Source organism: Grampus griseus, assembly GCF_964374135.1.
Source record: "Grampus griseus genome assembly, chromosome: 8".
NCBI lineage: Eukaryota > Metazoa > Chordata > Mammalia > Artiodactyla > Delphinidae > Grampus > Grampus griseus.
The window spans coordinates 8,103,938-8,121,316 of NC_139002.1; the positions used below are offsets into that span (position 1 = coordinate 8,103,938).

Consider the following 17,379-nt stretch of genomic DNA (forward strand, 5'->3'; position numbering starts at 1 on the left):
AGAGAGACAGAGACAGAGAGACAGGGAGAGAGAGAGGCTGAGAGGACACACGAGTACACAAAGTCAAGGAGGGTCCACCGTCTACAGAAAAAAATCCCACAGGGCGGCCCTGAAAGCCCTCATAGCTGAAGCCTCAGTATTTACCACATGGTGGGTGGTTAAGCCCGTGGACCCAGGGGGCTGGGAAGCCTGAATCCAGGCTCTGCCTCCTTCTAGCTCTGTGACCACGGGCAAGCTCCCTAACCTTGCTGTGCCTGAGAGTCCCCATCTCTACCATGGGAGCCACGGCACCTGCCTCAAAGGCTGGTCGCGAGGCTTGAATGAGCAGAGTGCCGGGCAGAGGGAAGCAAGGCTGTTAGGATCACTGCCTTCCCTCACTTGATCCGCAAGGTCCCCATGGTGCACCCTGCCATCCACATTTCCTGGGCGAGTGTGACAGTGTCATAGTAGAGCAGGCCCCACGATCCTACCAACTTGGTTCAGACCTGAGCCCCATCACATATTATGGTAACTTCAGCTCTCCGCCTCAGCTTCCCCATCTGCAAAACGGGAGGATGATAACTGCGGACCCCTGTTAGGATTGCTTTGAGACGTAGAGAGAATAATGCGTTGAAAGCACTGGGTAAAGTGCCTGGCGTAGAGTCAGGGCTTCGTAAAACGTTCGCTGTTATTACTGGGCCCTTCCTCCCAGAGCCCCGTCTGGCTCACCCTGTTCTCCCTCCCCAGAGGTCACACAGCAGCCCAGGTTTCGTGGGGTGTTCATTTTGCTCCTCCACCGTGTGGCCAGCAGGGGAAGGATGGGCTGGTGGGACTGAGGATGGCATCACAGAGGATGGCTAAGTCCCTCGCCCTGGGAGAATCCTCGGGAAGAGGATGCAGCAGCACAGGCTGTGGAGCCTCTCCCTGGACCCACGGCCGCCAGAGCCCTCGCGGCCCGGGTGATGGGTGAGGGCCCGCAGCTCCCAGCAGGTGTCTGGCTGCAGAAGCAGGGGAGAGGATGGCGGGGCCTCTCTCCAAGTCCTCTCTTCCTGGACACCCAGCCTCAGGCCGTCTTCTCCGGGCCTGGCACCAGAATGGAGGCCACCTGGCATTCATCGGGAAGGCAGACCAGGGGACGCAGGACAGGTTGTGGAAGAGGAGAGGAGACAGTCTGGGCTGAGGCCAGAGAGAAGTCTTCCATGGGAGCCAGATCCCTGCCCCATCTGCTACTACCCCAGCAGCAGCCACATTGGGGGATGAGGCCTTGACCCGGGTGCGCACAACAGGGTCGCTTGGTCTTAGGATGTACAGTCGTGTATATCTCTACCTTGAAGCCCCTACCCTCCAGCCCTACCCCACTGCTTCCTCCAGCTTCAGACTGCTGCCTGCCCAAGGGGCCACCCACCCACCCCCAGGACCAATGAGCCTCATTAGGTTCCACGCTGGGCCCTCACTGGAGCCCAGCTCTGCAATCTCTCCCCTCCAGTCACAGCAGTACCCCCCATCTCATCTGTCCATCTTAGGGGCCAAGAGTCTCTACTCGGTGTGCAGCTGCCACTCATCCTGGCCTTCTTTGTGAAGAGCATCCTTCCTGGCCCCAGGGAACAAAACTGGGGGTTGGTCCCTGAAGACACAGGGTCTGGGGCAAAAGGCACCGTGCAAACCTCCACCTTCCCTGACAGCCCTCATTCAAACCACATGACAGGCACCAATGGAGTCCCCAGGCAGCTATAAGAAGGGGAGGCAAAGAGATGATTAAAAAAACTTGAGGGACATGGCAGGTGGGCGAGGTGAGTGAGGAGGGAGAAGAGAGGAGGCCTTGTTGCCAGGCAATCAGGCCGGTTCAAGCCCTTTCCAGGCTGTTTGCATATCAATGAACATCCTATATTCAGCACCAGGTTTGGGCCACCCACCCAATGCATTCCCTCCAAACCTCCATCCTCCCTCAACTGTGCTCAGGAGGCCTCCCAGCTCTTGGGGCTCAGCCTGGCTCTCCACTGCCCAGCTGAGGCTCCAGGGGCTTTGGAAAGAGCAGAGTGGTGGCAGCTGCCCACACTGGATAACCTCACACAGGGTGCAGTCTGCCCCTGGCCAGCCCAGCTCCCCCACTACCGCTGCCAACTGAATGCCAAGTGCCTGCCCTCAGGGGTGGGACAGGGGGGCTGGATGCACAGACAGGAAGCAGCACAGCACAGGCAGGGGCCAGAGATGAGCCCTAAGCCTCCCGCAGACACTGGGACAGTCAGGAAGGCTCTTTGGAAGCAGTTAGTGGACCAGAGGCCGGTGGACACGCACACAGTCCCTGGCATGTTCACCCCTGTGCAGGTGAGGTATATAGGCCCCGCTCCTGGTCCACATCTGCACACACAGGTGGCACCCGCAGGAGAGGCCATCAGGGTCACACTAGTGCCCACCAAGCTGGAGGGAACGCTGCCCCAGGCCTTGGAGGTGGCGACCCCAGAAACAGTGATTCACCGCTAATAACCCACTTACCCTCCTGAAGCTGAGTGCGTGCTTACGACCGTTTCTCAAGCAGAAGGTGGCGGCCTGGAGGTGCGTCTCCAGAGCCAAGTTCAGGGGAGGGAAGGGGCAGGGAGGACGGGGAAGTGACAAGAATCAGCAAATGAGAGAGTGTCCACCTGGCCTGGACCTGGAGGCCACAAAGTCCCAGGGTTTCATTTGCATGTGAGAACAGTGGAGGTTTATAAGAGAGGAATGATGGAAAAGAAAAGAGAAAGAAAGGAGAGGTGAGGAGATGCAGAAGGAAAGAACGAGGGAAGGAGGAAAACCAGGGTGAGAAGACCAAGGCCCCCTCTTCGCCCTGCGCTCGGCTCCCTCCCCAGGAACGCGTTGTGGCCTCGCCTTCACACCCCCAAGCGGCCCGTGGGGAGCGGGCGCTGAGCTCTCCCCCGGTTTAATGAACACATCTCCCCTTCTCTAATTAGGCGGAACAAACAACTTGGACCAGAATTTTTATTTCCCAGAAAAGCACACGCCCGGACACAGTAAATATGTCATTAATCATCATTCTGGGCGAGGAGCGCCCTGGGTGCGGGGAGCTGGCAGCAGTCAGGGGCCTAATTAGCTCGGCCCCCGGCTCCCCTCCCACCGGCCCTGCACCCCTAAAGTAGATCAACCTGAGGGGTGCCTGCAGAGTAAAATTTATGTAAATGCCCCTCGTTAGCACCACGGAAAAGTAAAGAAAAAGAGAGGGGGAGAACAATACGATCTCCCTCCCTCCTCAACCCCAGCCCCGAGGTCTTCTTTTCATCCAGGAAATTGTTGATTATCGCTTGGTTATTTATAGACGCGGGAGGTCAGCAGAGCCGGAGCCAGCAGGTTACGTTGGTGCGGCCGCAGCTCCCTGCTCCGGCTGGGCGGGGCTACACCGCCCGCGCGCCAAGCCCTACCCCCGGGGGCCGGCCTCCAGGTTAGCGCCCTGGCCCTGAGGCTGAGCTCAAGACCCTTACCCCACCGGCTCCTGGGACTGACCGTAGCACCCTCCCCCAGCCCCTCTCCAAGATCCCTCTGCCCAGGGCTGAGACCATCACCCCACGTCCCAGGAGAGAATATGGACGGGAACAGGCCTGCGCCCAGGCCGTTCTATAGCAGAGGAGAAACAGGCCGGGACTACTGCCCTGCTCTGCAGATCTCTCCGGCATCTGAGTCTGGCTTTGTCTACAGCAGGACGCGCCGTTCTGGACCGAAGCTCCTGTCCTGTTCTCCTAGTGTTGGAGGGTACTGAACTGAGGACCTAGAGGCAGGGTCCAGCCGCCTGCATGTCACTGCTAAACTCGGAAGCTACTTAATTATCTAACTGTTCCCACCTTTAAGTGGGGATCACACCACCCGGCTTCCAGGTCCTCAGGAAGCTGCAGTGGGAGGGTCATGGGCTCAGGGCTCACCATTCTCAAGTGCAAATCCCAGCCCTGCCCAGCAAGTTCCTGACTCACTTTGAACTCAGTTTTCTCTTCCGTTATTTAGGAGACAAGGCTCCCTTCCTTCCAGGGTCCTGTGAGGATTAGAGAGGATGTCATGGTTATTTTCAGGGAGGTTTTGAGGAAGTAGAGTCTGTCCATCTATTCCTTGGCTCCAGTCATGGCAAAGTAAGACTGCATCCGGCACCCCCTGCTGCAGGATCAAGTTCCTTCCTGGGGTGTACTGAGCAAGTCCAGTCTCCCCACCTTGTCCCCTGAAGTGACCCTCCTGCACACTGCACCTCCCCAGTATGCACCCACCTTCGTGGGCCACCAGGGAGCTCAGGGTTCGGGGCAGTAAACGGCTGCGGAAGTAGCTGGAAGGGGGCTCAGAGGAGGGAGGGGGTAGCGGCAATGATGGGAAACAGCAGCTGTGAGGAATGACCTCGTGGTCACGGGGAAGACAGGAGACCTTTAGGCTTGCGTTAGTTTCTAGGGCCACGGTAACCAAGTACCACAACTTGGTTCAAACAACCAAAATGTGTTGTCTCACACTTGTAGAGGCGAAAAATCAAGGTGTGGGCAGGGCTGTGCTTCCTCCAAAGGCCCCAGAGGGAGGATCTTCCTGCCTCTTCCAGCTCCTGGGGGCTCCTGGCTTCCTGCCTCTTCCAGTTCCTGGGGGCTCCTGGCTTTCCTTCCAGTTCCTGGGGGCTCCTGGCTTCCTGCCTCTTCCAGGTCCTGGTGGCTCCTGGCTTTCCTTGGCTTGTGACATCATCATTCCAATCTCTGCCTCCTTCTCGCCATGGCCCCCTTCCTTGTTTCTCCCTGTGTCTTTTCCTCCTCTTACAAGGACACCAGTCACTCGATTTGGGGCCCACTCTACATCCAGGTTGATCTTGTCTCAAGATCCTTAACTAATTACTAGTTACTTAACCAAGTTGTGAAGGCCCTATTTCCAAATAAGGTCACAGTCTGAGGTTCTGGGTGAACATGAATTGGGGGGATACTATTCAACTCACTCCAAGACCCTCTTACTTATATTATCACCAACTTGAAGTGAGTTTGGTCAAGCTCCGTAGCCTCTCTTGATCACACCTGTTTTCTCACCTGTCAAATGAAAGACGATGGCATCTGTCCCGCCTGTGGCTTGGTCCGAGCTCTAATGAGGTCAGGAAGTGAAACGATTGAAACGTTGAAGGGGTTTGTACAGGTAAAGTAATGAAATGGTCAGTGTGCGTTGATTCTGCCCACATCCCTCCCAGCCCCGCCCTTACCCCCACCCCCCAAACTGCACCCCCTTCTACAGCCTGCGGCATCCCCAGGGGCCACAGCACCTGCATGTAGCCCCCCATCTCAGAGCTTCCTGCAGACCCAGAGACACCCCCAGACCAGAGGCAGAATAGTCACAAGTTCATTTCTACATAGAAGCTGGTTTCCGTCAGGCCCAGCCTGGCTTCTTTTATGTGTCAGGGTGGGCAAGTCCAGGCTGATTTTCACACATGCTGGAAAACTTTCCAGTTCCTTGTTCCAGCCGAAGCCCAGCACGCATCTGGGCCAGGGAGCCAACGGTAACCCCTGGCTCTGCATGGAGACGGGCTCCCCTGGGTGTGCTGAGCTGACCCACCTCCATCCACAGGGCTCCCTCCTCCTCTCCAAGACTGGCACGTGACCCACCCAGGCCACCCCAGCTGAGTGACAAGTGACAAGGGCCTTCTCTCCCCCCGCAGACCTTGCTTCGCGACGGCAAGCGTGAGAGCATTGTGAGTACCCTCTTCATCTCCCCCGGCGACGTGGAGAACGGGCAGAGCATCGTGTGCCGAGCCACCAACAAAGCCATCCCCGGAGGAAAGGAGACCTCGGTCACCATCGACATCCAGCGTGAGTACTGACCCAGCCCCCCCCCCTGCCCGGAGCACGGGTGGGGGGATGTAGCCAGGCCAGAGCCATACCCCTGCAGGAGGGCTGGAGACAGGACCTGGGTCAGTCAACCCCAGGGGCACCCAAAGGACCATCTTGTCCTTCTTCCTGTCAGAGATGAGGGTGACAATCTTCTTAAAAACATCACTGGGGACTTTGCTGGTGGTCCAGTGATTAAGACTCTGCGCTTCCACTGCAGCGGGCACGGGATCGATCCCTGGTCAGGAAACTAAGATTCCACCTGCCACGCAGCGCGGCCAAAAAACAAACAAACAAACAAAAGAAAACATCACCGATGAGGGTCCTTTACAAGCGACAAGTTGAAGCCCCATTTCCATACCTGTATGAGGTAGAACTTCCACACCGACAAATAGGGTGGTCAGCCGTGGCAGTGCCAGCCCAGCCGGGCGGCCTCACACCCTCCCTTGGAGAGGAAGCCAGAGCAGAGGTGCTGGGAGCAGAAGGGGCACCCAGGGCTCCAGAGTGGAGGCACGGCACCAGGCCCTGTCTTGGCAGCATCGGTCAGGGAGAGAAGAGGAAGAGGAAGAGGAATCATCGCTCAGTCAGCTCGTACTTTGCCCGTATTATCTCATGTAATCTTTTTATTTATTTCTTTTTGGCTGCATTGGGTCTTCATTGCCGCGCGCCGGCTTTCTCTAGTTGCAGCGAGCGGGGGCTACTCTTCGTTGTGGTGCGTGGGCTTCTCATTGCAGTGACTTCTCTTGTTGCGGAGCACGGGCTCTACGCACACGGGCTTCAGTAGTTGTGGCTCGTGGACTCAGTAGTTGTGGCTCGCGGGTTCAGTAGTTGTGGCTCGCAGACTCTAGAGCGCAGGCTCAGTAGTTGTGGCGCACGGGCTTAGTTGCTCCGCGGCATGTGGGATCTTCCCGGACCAGGGTACGACTGCGGTCCCTATCTGGGAAACCGAGGGCCCCCAGGCCGCACGGGTTTCTGAGGTGGGCATCCAGCTCTCCAGAGCCCACGCTGGGAACTCTTCGTGTAGACGTCCACACCAGGAGCCCTCAGCCAGGGTCAGTTATTACGACGAGCATGAACAGTGACACTTTAAATCTCCTCCAGCATTGCATTCCCAAAGTCCCTAAAGGAGACCCCTGAAGGTCTAAAATCTCTCTACGGTACCCGTCGGCCTCCGCGAACAAAGGTGAGCTCAACACAGGGCCCCAGCAGCTTTGCTCTCCATACTGGACTGACTTAGGTTGGAAGTGTCAGCCCCCGGAAGTCAACTCTTCTTCTCTTAAACCCCCCTCCCTGCCACAGAGCATGAGGCCACCATGAGCTGGTGGCTTTGGTTGGAATCTCTGAAGGACAAGGCCAGAGCTGTAGGTTGGCATTTGTTTCTTCCTTGCCATTTTACTCATTTTAATTCAAATCCACCTAGAAACACCTCCCAACAGCCCTGGCTCATCTAAGTGTCTGCATTCTGTGCTCCACGTGGCTCTCCAGGTATCTGGGGTCTGCAGGGGCCATGTCCTGGGGCTTCCAGGGCCCGCCTTGGGAGCCAGAGAGCAGACTTCTCCCAGTGTCTGGAATCCTGGCAGGTGACCTTTAGGTTCCAGAGGGCGGAAGAAACTGTTGAAACCCTCACATGGGCTTGCTCCGGACACCTAGACACAACAGCTGAGGCCTTGGAGAAGGTTTTGTATTTGCCATTTTGACCAGCTGTTAACACCCCCCCACCCCCACCTGTACCAGGCAGAGGACTCTGGCCAGGTCTAGGACCAGGGCGATGGGAGGGAGGCCCTCGCTCTGAGGGTCATGTAAGTTCAGGGTCACGCTGAGAGGGATGCCTCCCTCCCCAACCCCAGTCCAGGCCTTGGCTGTCCACAGCCGCCTGCTTCCTCCATGCAGCAGGCGTGGCATCTAGCAGCAGGCCCAGCTACGGAAAGGAAGCGAGATGCTGGAGGATGGAGTGGTCCACATCCAGAGAGGCTCCACCACCCACGAGCCATGCGGGCCTAAGCTGGACACCTCACCGCAGACATGCCCGTTCCTTGTCTGATCTGATCGAATGACATCCGAGTTCTCTTTTCGCCCTGAGATTGACCGTGAATCAGAGCTCTCTCAAGATACAAGCCAAATCTGAGAGGAATGAGGGTGGGAGACACAGACATCCAAGCCTCCTATAACAGGCTGCCAGTCGTGGCCACTGTGCAGCGCCTCCCTCCTTCGCCCACCAACCCCCCAGCTGGTCAGGAGACCTATGCCAGCCACGGAACCCTCACAAAAGAACCACCTGGGCGGCTCCTGGGCAGGAGAGACCCAGGGCAAGGGGTGTTCCTGCTTCCTCCAGTCCGCTATCCGTCACACAGCAGAACCTCTTCTGTCAACAAGAAAGTCATCATCATGACAACAGCCCACCAACTACTAAAACACATTCCTCTAAACACACTCTAATGAGATGATCAATTTACCAGGGCACGCAGATGACAGTCTGCACGGGAGGAGGTCGCCGGCCTTGCCAGGTCTCTGGACTTTGCTGGCCTTCTTTCCAGGAACAACTCAGCCACCTGAGGGGGGAGGCATCGGGAATGAGGTCAGGCTGAGGTTGAGAACCCAGGTGCCCGGTTTCCTAGGTGGGCCCCGTCCAAGGCAGTCTAGCGTCGTGGTTAAACCCATAGCATCCTTCCTGGTTTGAATTCTGGCTCTGCCACTTACTGAGTGATGCCGACCTGGTCATTTGACCTCCTTGTGCCTCGGTTTCCTCATCTGTGCGTGGAGGTAGCAGCGCTTGGCTCACCTGCTGGCTGCGAGGATTACATTAAACCATTCGGGTGGTGACCCTAGCACAGCGCCCGGCACCTGTCAGCTGCTGTTACCGTGCACAGTCCTGGGGGTGCAGCTGCCCCTCCCCGATGCCCCCAGCCCCAACAGGGGGAGGTCTGCATCCATTTGTCCCCTCTCCTGAAGGTGTCTGCGTGCGCCTGCCGAGCAAGAGAGCATGCTCTCGCCACGCCCTCCCTCCTGCTCTCCCCCTGCCCGCGCGTATCCCTTTGTTCATTCAGTAAGCATCCAGCTGTTCACTGTGGACACCACGGGCTGGATCAGAGCTGCCTTTCCAAACCTGCTCATTTTCTCAGTCAACCAAGAAGCAACGAAACTCAGCAAAAACACATTTGTTGTTTGTTTCCCTTGGTCTTTAGATGTTACCCAACGGAAGACAAAGCCCCCAGATTGAGTAATGGGAGAGAAAGCTTAACACCCCCAAAGCCTTGCTACATCTGGACTCTGCGTACAGCTGCCAAGTTGCAAATGGATGTGCTGTACAATCACTGAATCACGGAGTTTCTCACCCCCTCCTCGATGTAATACTTCCCCTGAAAACACACACACACACACACACACACACACACACACACACACACACACAGGCAGGTTGCTGATGGAAACACTAAAAGACTCTCAGCTGTGACATCTGTTCAATGCGATCTCAGTTCCACCAGCTACATCAAAGCTGCCCCCTGCAAGTTATTCAGCTGACATCACAAATGGGATTAAAATCGTGTTTAATAGTTGGATATGACATAAACTATTTATACCTCTGGAGCCCGGTAGACTACTGAGAATTCACATCCTGCGCGTGCAGAGGAGAGGGGTGGAGAGACGAGCACGGGCACCTCTGGGCCTCGGGTGGAAGCACAGGTGAGACTGGCAAGTGTGGAAGCTTCCCAGGGCCTGTTCACTGGGGTACCGTGCATGTTGCAGAGAGGTAGGGAAGCTGCAGGAGAGGGGTGCTCACAGGATAAACTGGGAAGGGCAGCTCTGTGGTGGAGGAGGGGAGCAGGCAGTCCGAAGGGGGTCCTCCATCAGGTGTGCGCCCCATCTCCCTGCCACCAAAGCCTCATCACTTTATAAAGCACATCCAGGTGAGGGCAGACCTCCTGGAACTACCCCGCAAGTTCTGTGGCGGGTTTCTAGAGGCCATTGAACTAGCCCTGGAAGCCGGTGGTCCTCGGCTGGGTGGGCCGGCATCAGGGTGACGGGCAGAAGCCGGGGAGAGGCTGCAGGGTTCTGGGGGTGCAGCTCTCCTGGGAGGTGTGGGGAGAGCTGTCACGGAGAGTCCTGGCCACACATCTTTGGGACCACTGGAATTACGCTTTAGAAACCAAGATTGAGATCACTGAAGTACTTCCCCGGTAATTAACTCTCCAGAAAAAGGCAGACAAGCCAGCTGTTCCAGTAGCAGAAGCTCGTGGTCCCCAACCAGAACCCGGGGATAATGTGGGGAGAACAGCCCCAGCTCAGTCTCCACCTGCTGCTCAGGAACCGGCGTTCTCTCCCGTGTCTTAACAAGCTGTCTGCAGACCCCAGCACAGCCCCTGTGGGTCATCTCCCTGGGCCCGGTGCCCCAGCACTGGCAGCTTGAGCACCAGCAGGGCACAGGGAGGCCGAGTGGCCAAAGGATCCCAACTCCGGGGTGGGTGAGCTCCGTCCACGGCTGGGCGACTGCACAGATGACTCTCTGAGGGGCTCGGGGACCACCCTGCCGTCTCAGCCAGGAGCTGGGCCAGGCGGCTGGGGTCTCGCTCCCCCAGTGGTGCCCTTCACATGCACGCAGAGGGGTCAGCATTTTCTCGATGGTCTCTGAGAAACCGACCTCCTCACTTCTTTTTCTGAAAATGGGCTGAACCCCTGGAAAGTTCTCATGCCCTTCCAGCACATTGCCGTGCTTACTGGTGAGGTCGGGCTAGAAGACGTGGCCGCGGGGCCTGGCTAGGACGCAGGGACCAAGCTGCCCTCTTCACTCAGCCTGGAGCCGAACTCCAGCCGGACCTCCAGGACCCGACAAGGAAGAAGGGCAGGCACTGGCTGTCATCGCCCCTCCCCTGAAGCGCAGATGCCTGGGGTGCTGGGGCCTGGGCGCGTGCCCAGGAGCTCGAGGATGCCCAGCTTTTAGAGCAGGTCCCGAGGCTGCTTCCCTGGAGCTCAGGAGGGCCAGGCCGCCTTGGGGCCTCTCTCTGGGCTGATTCCCCGCCTCTTATCTCTGCTGTCGATCCCTCCTCCTCTTGTTCCCATCTCTAGGTCACTTCGCGTCTGTTTCTCCCTCTTTTCTCAGTTTCTCATTATTTTGTTTGGTCTTTCTCCCCAGCACCCTATCATTTTCTGTCTCCATCTGTTTAGTCTCCCTTGGTCTTTCTGCCTTAAGTCTAAATTTTTTGTCTGATTGTGTGTCTCTGTGTACATGTCAGTCTCTCTCTGAACCTGTCCAGCTCTGCTCTCTGCTTCTCTGGGTTTCTGCCTCTTTTTCTTAGTCTGCCTCTGCACTTTCTCTCTCTCTCCCTCTCTCTGTGTCTCTCTCTCTCTGTGTATGTCTCCCTCTCTCTATGTCTCTCTCTCTCCCTCCCTCATCTCCATGTCTCTCCTATGTAGGCATCTCTCTGCCTGTCCCCCCCCCCTCTTCGGCACGGATCTGTGTGTCCCTGTGTCTCCCCGTCTCTCTCCCCCTCTTTGACTTCTGTCTCCGCTACCTCCGACCATTTCGCACTTCAGAGCTGGGCTTCTCGTCATGTTGAGTGAGAAAGACGAGCCAGGCCTGGGGAGCTGAGGGCTGGGTGACACCAGTCAGCACTCAGCAGAGATGATTAGGCTGATGAAAGGGTGTAAATGCCACTTTCAAGGCAACAGATGCACCAGAACCTTTACACAAAGAGACACGAAACAGATACTTCAGAGACAGAAAGTTAGTATTTAAAGGGGCTTAGTGTCCACATCCCCCTCTGGCCTCTGCAGCCCCTCTTCCCACCTCTCCTTTCTGCAGTGGTTAGTACTCCCAAAGCTGGAAGGTGGACAGTACGCTCTGAGGCCCAGGCAGCCCTGCTTCCTGGCTGACCGTTCGTTTAAACACCGGCCTTGAATCCACAGCGGGAGCCCTGACCCCACCGCCAGACGGCCTGAAATCCGGCACTTCCAGGGAGGGAGGGAGCCCCCTGCTAAGGCCCCCAACTTTCTGGGGACCCCCAGGGGAGTGGCTGCTCTGAGAGTCCCAGGTGGTGGAATCACTGGCCTTTACCCTCATGTTCTCCCGGGGATTCAGCCCCCAAACCGTGAATGCAGCTCCCCGTCTGCAAGGACACCCCTTTCTCTCTGCAGACCCCCCGCTTGTCAACCTGTCGGTGGAGCCACAGCCAGTGCTGGAGGACAACGTGGTCACGTTTCACTGCTCTGCAAAGGCCAACCCCGCCGTCACCCAGTACAGGTAAGAGCCCTGCTGGGGAGGCCCAGACCGTGGCGCCCTGCACACCCCTCCTTGTCACAGGGGCATCACCTGTGGTCCTGGTCGGTGCCTGCACGGTGCCTGGTCCACTGTGGGTGTGCTCAGCACACCCGTTCACCCCTGGCCAGGTGGACTTCTCCTTTCCTTCATGAGCACACACTCCCCTCCTCTGAGGCAGAAGATTTCACTCCTTCTGTTTGAACAGCTTGTTTACCCCTTATTTCTGAAAGGAGGGAAAGAGGCTCAGGGAAAAAAAGCTGAAACAGCCAGGAGAACGAGCATGATCAATCAGCATCTGGATTCTAGTCCTGTGCTCACCAAACCGTTCTCCTGGGGGCGTCGGGTCTCCGGGGCAGCCAGCCCTGAGCGGCGGGTACCCGGAATCCATCATACCCGCCGCCCCTGTGCAGCCTTTGCTCACCACACTGATAAAAGCGTCACTTCTTTGCGCACGCCTGTCTTTCCCTGTGGACTGAGCTTCTTGAAGGCGGGCCCGCAGTTCGGTCACCTAACAGCTCTCAGTGGAGCACTTGTGTGGCAGGCACTCGGCGCTCCAGGACATTAGCTCGCAGACTCCGTAAACACGTAGAGCAGCCCTCTCTGGGCACCCTCCTGCCCGGGCACCATCACCACCCAAGACTTCCAGACACAGAGCGGCCTCAGAGGTGCTCCGGGGTCTGACTCAGACACTCCCCTCCTTGAGGCATCTGTGCAACTCACCATAGCCCTCACTCTGCCCCGTCCCTTCCCCCAGCCCACACCTGATGGAAGAGCCTGGTGTCGCCTCCACTGTCGAGATGGGCTATGAAGCCCCAGCATGAGCCAGTGCCAGGAATGGTCCCAGACTAGGAAACAAGCCTGCCAGTGGGAGTGGAGGACAGGGGAGACGAGAGGCAGTGCGGCCCCAGCGGGCAGAACTCGAGGAAATGGGCCAGAGGGGCAGCCAGAGATTCAGGCTGGACATAGGTGGTGCCCCTGCAGTGCAGATAATTAACGCTGGAACCGGAAACCCAGGAAAGGCTCAGAGTCTTTATCCTTGAGATAAAGGATGGGAGGAAAACCCATCCGTCCTGTCGATTTCACCAGTCACTGGGCTAGAGGCAGGAGAAAGGGCAGACGACCTTCAGGCACCCTGGAGTCCTACAGCCCCTTAGGTCCAGGGGGCAGGTCTGGTTTGACTGGGACAAGTGACAAAGGTGCAGAAGGAGATGCACAAAGAGTCTCTGTTTTTTTCTGAGCTTCCACCCTGTACCTGCAAGACCTGGGCTCCATCCACAGGTGGGCTTCTCTCTGTTGTCTGCTCTCTGCTTGCAAGCACTAAACACTGGCACCATCTGCCCAGAAAAGACCTCTAACGCCAGTTTCCCTGGGCAGGCCTTCTCTCCCACTGACCCCCCCCCCGGGCAGGCACACCCACATTCACCCTCACATCGTTGACAATAATAAGGTATAAATCTACGTATGGAGAGGTCATCAGAAAGCAAATGTGGCAAGATACTAACAACAGGTGGATCTAGGTGAAGGGAATATGGCAGGTACTTGGGCCATTCTGGTGACTTTTCTATAACTACAAAGTTATATTTAGCTTCCAAACTAAAAAGTGAATGAGCCAGGACGTGCGGGTTTCCCCAGGCTCTGGGCACCTGTGGTTCCCCTCCATCCGCATCCTTCCCTGCAGCTCAGAGCCTGGGTCAGCTCATCACACACAGAGGAGGAGCCAGAGGTTCAGGCAGGCCCCCTGCAGATATGCACCTATCCTTACTTGCCACCTTTCCTCCTGAGCTTCCGATTAGCCATAGGCCCCAAAAAGGCTTTGGTGCGAATCAGGCTCCCTCCAGGACTCCAGAGGCTCTCAGGGAGCCCTTCTGGCCTCCAGAAAAATGTGGGAGAGCTGGGGTGGCCCGGGAGGAAGGGGGTGCAGGGGCCATGGCAAGCGGAGGCAGATGTCTGTGCCCACCCCCAACTGGCTCAGCCCCTTGGCCTCAGGAAGGGCTCACCCAGCAGGCAGATGGTCCTTCTAGACGTGGTGTTGGGATCCGAGAGGAAAAGCCTTGAGCAGATCTTGGCATGTAGGCACATCGATTTTTCCCAACTGACTTTGACAAGACTAAGGAGTCTTTGTTTCTTAACTTCCTTCGGTCTTATTGCTTCCTCCTGTTCCGCATAAGAGGCTGTAATCTTGGAAATTAGAGATACGCCCTCGTCCACCCCAGCACCCAGCAAGGGGCCCTGGGCGGGGGGGGCAGGGGAGCCCATCCAGCTGGACTCAGCAGTCACTTCGGCTGCCCCACTGGACCAGCGGCCCCGGGGCGAGCAGAACAGGCCCACACGCACCTGAAGCGCATCTCTTCCGGCCTCTCTGCTCCCCTCTGAGGCTTTGAGGGCCACCCCACCCGGGCAGGTGACAGGGCGGGTCCCACCGCCCAGAGTGAAAGGCAGGGCTATTGAGAACAGCCTGTCAGCCTTGACACACCAGCCTCCTGATTGTGTGATATAAATAATGAATCCTCTTACATTCGCTCTCGCCAAATTAGACATTGATTGGGAAAGGTTTAATCTGACGCCCGTCTCGAGGCAGTGACAGCAGCAGTGGCAGCAGGGGCGTAGGTGGGTGGTGGGAGAGGGAAGGGACAGGAGGAAAGAGGAGAAGGAGGAAGTGAAGCTGGAAAACAGAAGAGAGATGGGAGGGGAGATGGGAGCGGGCGGGACTTGCATCCCGGCTCACCCCTGGTCGTGTGACCAGCTGCTTCAGTGAGTGGTTTGAGCTTCTGGAAGGGATGCCTACGAGGGACTTTCTGGTGTGGGAGGGGAGTAAACATGGGGAAGAGAAAGACTGGCTGAGTGGGATGTGAGCAGGGCACTGTGGGGCACCCCCCAAGGCTCTGCCCCACAGCTGGCCTCCTGTGGCCCTGGGAGAAGACGGCATAAGACTTCCTTCTGCCCCCCCTTCACCTCCAAGGTGGAGACGGGCCCTGGGGGCTGAGAGCCGCAGCCACACAGCCATCCGGCATCCCTGAAGTCTCCCTTCTTTGGCTCTGAGAGGGCAGGCCAGCCTGCTCTGGGGAAGAGGAGACCCGTGTGGCCTGGACCACTGGGCTCCGGGCCTGAGGATGCCCCAGCAGCTCAGATCCTCAGGGCCCCAGTGGCGGAGCTTTCGCCCTTCTTACACTATGAGAGGACCCAGACAGGTGGGGAGAAAGCCCCCTTTGCCCCAGGAACCCCCCAATAATGGAAGAGGACTGCCCAGCAGAGCCTGCTCGCTGGGGCCAAGCCCACCCCTGCCCCAGCATCTGGAGCTGTGGGCAGGCAAGAGCAGGGGTCCGGGCAGGGCAGGAGGGGCTCACCTGCCTCCCCCCAGCCCAGCCAGCTGCCTGCCCCACCCCCCAGCATCCCACCGCCTAAATCTTCACTGCAGCAGGGTAGATGGAGTAGGGGCTGGACACCGACCCCCGACCGTGTGTCTGGGACTGAACTCAGCCACCCCAGGCGGGAGCTGTACCTGACTATTAAGTCTGGTCATTAAATTAAAGTTAGAGATTGAAATGGTTCAAGAATAATTCATAATAGTTTGTTGGGAAGCTCCTTCGGCTCTCGGGGAGCTATGGTTCGCTCTGTTGTTAAACTATAATTGTTATTATTAATTGTCTTCTGAATAACGACCCCATGTTAATTTGAGATAATAACCGCATGGTGCCAGCCTGATGCTCCCTGCTGTGCCGGGAGACGGGCAGCCTCCGGCCAGACGGGCAGGCTGAGTGGGGGCCGGTGGAGGGAAGGGCAGGAAGGGCAGGAGACGGGCCTCTGTGGCCCCAGGAAAGGCTCCAGGAATGTGGTTACAGGGGACTGTGGCCCCAGGGTAACGACTACAGGGCCAAGGTACCTGCCCAGCTCTGGTAAAGACATGCACCCCAAAACAGGCCTGAGCCACAGTAGGAAGAGCCTGGTCGGAAGTTCTGTGATTTTAAAAAAGTCTTATCCGCAACAGGAGTAAACCAGGGGAAGCTCTGAACTCTCTCTCCTAAGGCATCTGTAAGGAAACCCCAGCCTCACGCACACAGGCACACCCCCCCCACCCCGGCCGCACTGCCCCACAGGTAGCAGGCTGCCCAGCTACCGGTCCAACGCAGTGATCACCGCCCCTGAGCCGGGTCCAAGACACAGATCAGCCAATTGGCCCAGCAAAGAAGTCAGCACAGCTGTCTTCCCATCCCCCCTCCCCCGCCCCCATCAAACCAGTGCTGATGGAGCCCAGGCCTCTGAGGGGCGGAGCCTGGGTGGGAGGCAGAGGCTGGGCAGGAAACAGAGCAAGTACCATGGGGCAGGCTGAAAGGACTTTCAGAGACAGAGGGACACCATGAGGGGACCGCCCCCCGCCCCGCCCCCAGGGACAGGAGTCAGGACAGGGGGGCGGAGAGAGCTGACCGAGCTGGGGAGGGAGCAGTCAGGACCACTGCTCACACCTCTCCATCAGCTTCTCGCCTTGTCTGGAAATCAAGCTTCCAGAGCCCCACGCGTGTGTGCAGGAGTGCGTGTGTGTGCAGGAGTGCACGCGTGTGTGGGCACACACCATTAGACCTGGGCCTCTTCGGTCATGGATTTGGCTTCCTTCTTTTCCAATGTGGCCCAGGACGGTCCCCCGCCACCCCCGAGAGAGCTCAGAGCAGCAAGAGGGCCAAGCGGTTTGGGGACTGACAGCTGGGTTAGCCATCACCTGGCCCGCCAGGTGCGCTGACCCACTGAATAGTCAACCCACCTCCCTCCAGAATAACCCACTAGTCGAGTGCTGCCGGCTGCCTGGTGACCCACGGACCAGAAACCACTGCCCCCGTCACCAACCCCACACCCCTAGCCCTGGGAGTAACCCCTCTGCAGAGGGTTCCCCTGAGGGACCGCTCGGGGGCCTGCCCCACGCCGCCCCTCCCTGGGCCTCGTTTTTCTGCGGGATGGATGCGTCCGGCTCCCAGAGAGAAGAGCCCCCCGGGCGGGAAGGACGCCCTTGCCACCGGAGGTCCACATCAGCCCGGGCGCCTGCGTTGCAGGTGGGCCAAGCGGGGCCAGATCATCAAGGAAGCCTCCGGGGAGGTGTACCGGACCACCGTGGACTACACGTACTTCTCCGAGCCCATCTCCTGCGAGGCGACCAATGCCCTAGGCAGCACCAACATCAGCCGCAATGTCGACGTCTATTGTGAGTGGCTGTTTAGGGGCTTCCCGGGCGCACGCGCACTGGCTGGGCGCTGCTCGCGGCAGGGGGAACCGCCGTGGCCTCGTTGCACGTGACATAAGAGTGCCTCACAGGCTCGTAATCCGTGCGCTTTACGAAAAGCTTCCCTC

The 17,379-nt window shown here is 58.0% G+C and overlaps 1 protein-coding gene across 2 annotated transcripts in view; it reads left to right on the forward strand.

Annotated features, from left to right (window-relative positions):
* Window positions 1-17,379, forward strand: part of KIRREL3 (kirre like nephrin family adhesion molecule 3) — a gene marked incomplete at its 5' end in the record, with an annotated part of 537,312 nt that overhangs the window by 499,196 nt on the left and 20,737 nt on the right. For both annotated transcript variants that reach the window (XM_082661165.1, XM_082661166.1), the window contains 3 exons: window positions 5,624-5,774; window positions 11,922-12,027; window positions 17,085-17,233. In XM_082661165.1, coding sequence (XP_082517291.1) covers window positions 5,624-5,774; window positions 11,922-12,027; window positions 17,085-17,233 — 406 coding nt within the window. The remainder of the gene's footprint in view (window positions 1-5,623; window positions 5,775-11,921; window positions 12,028-17,084; window positions 17,234-17,379) is intronic.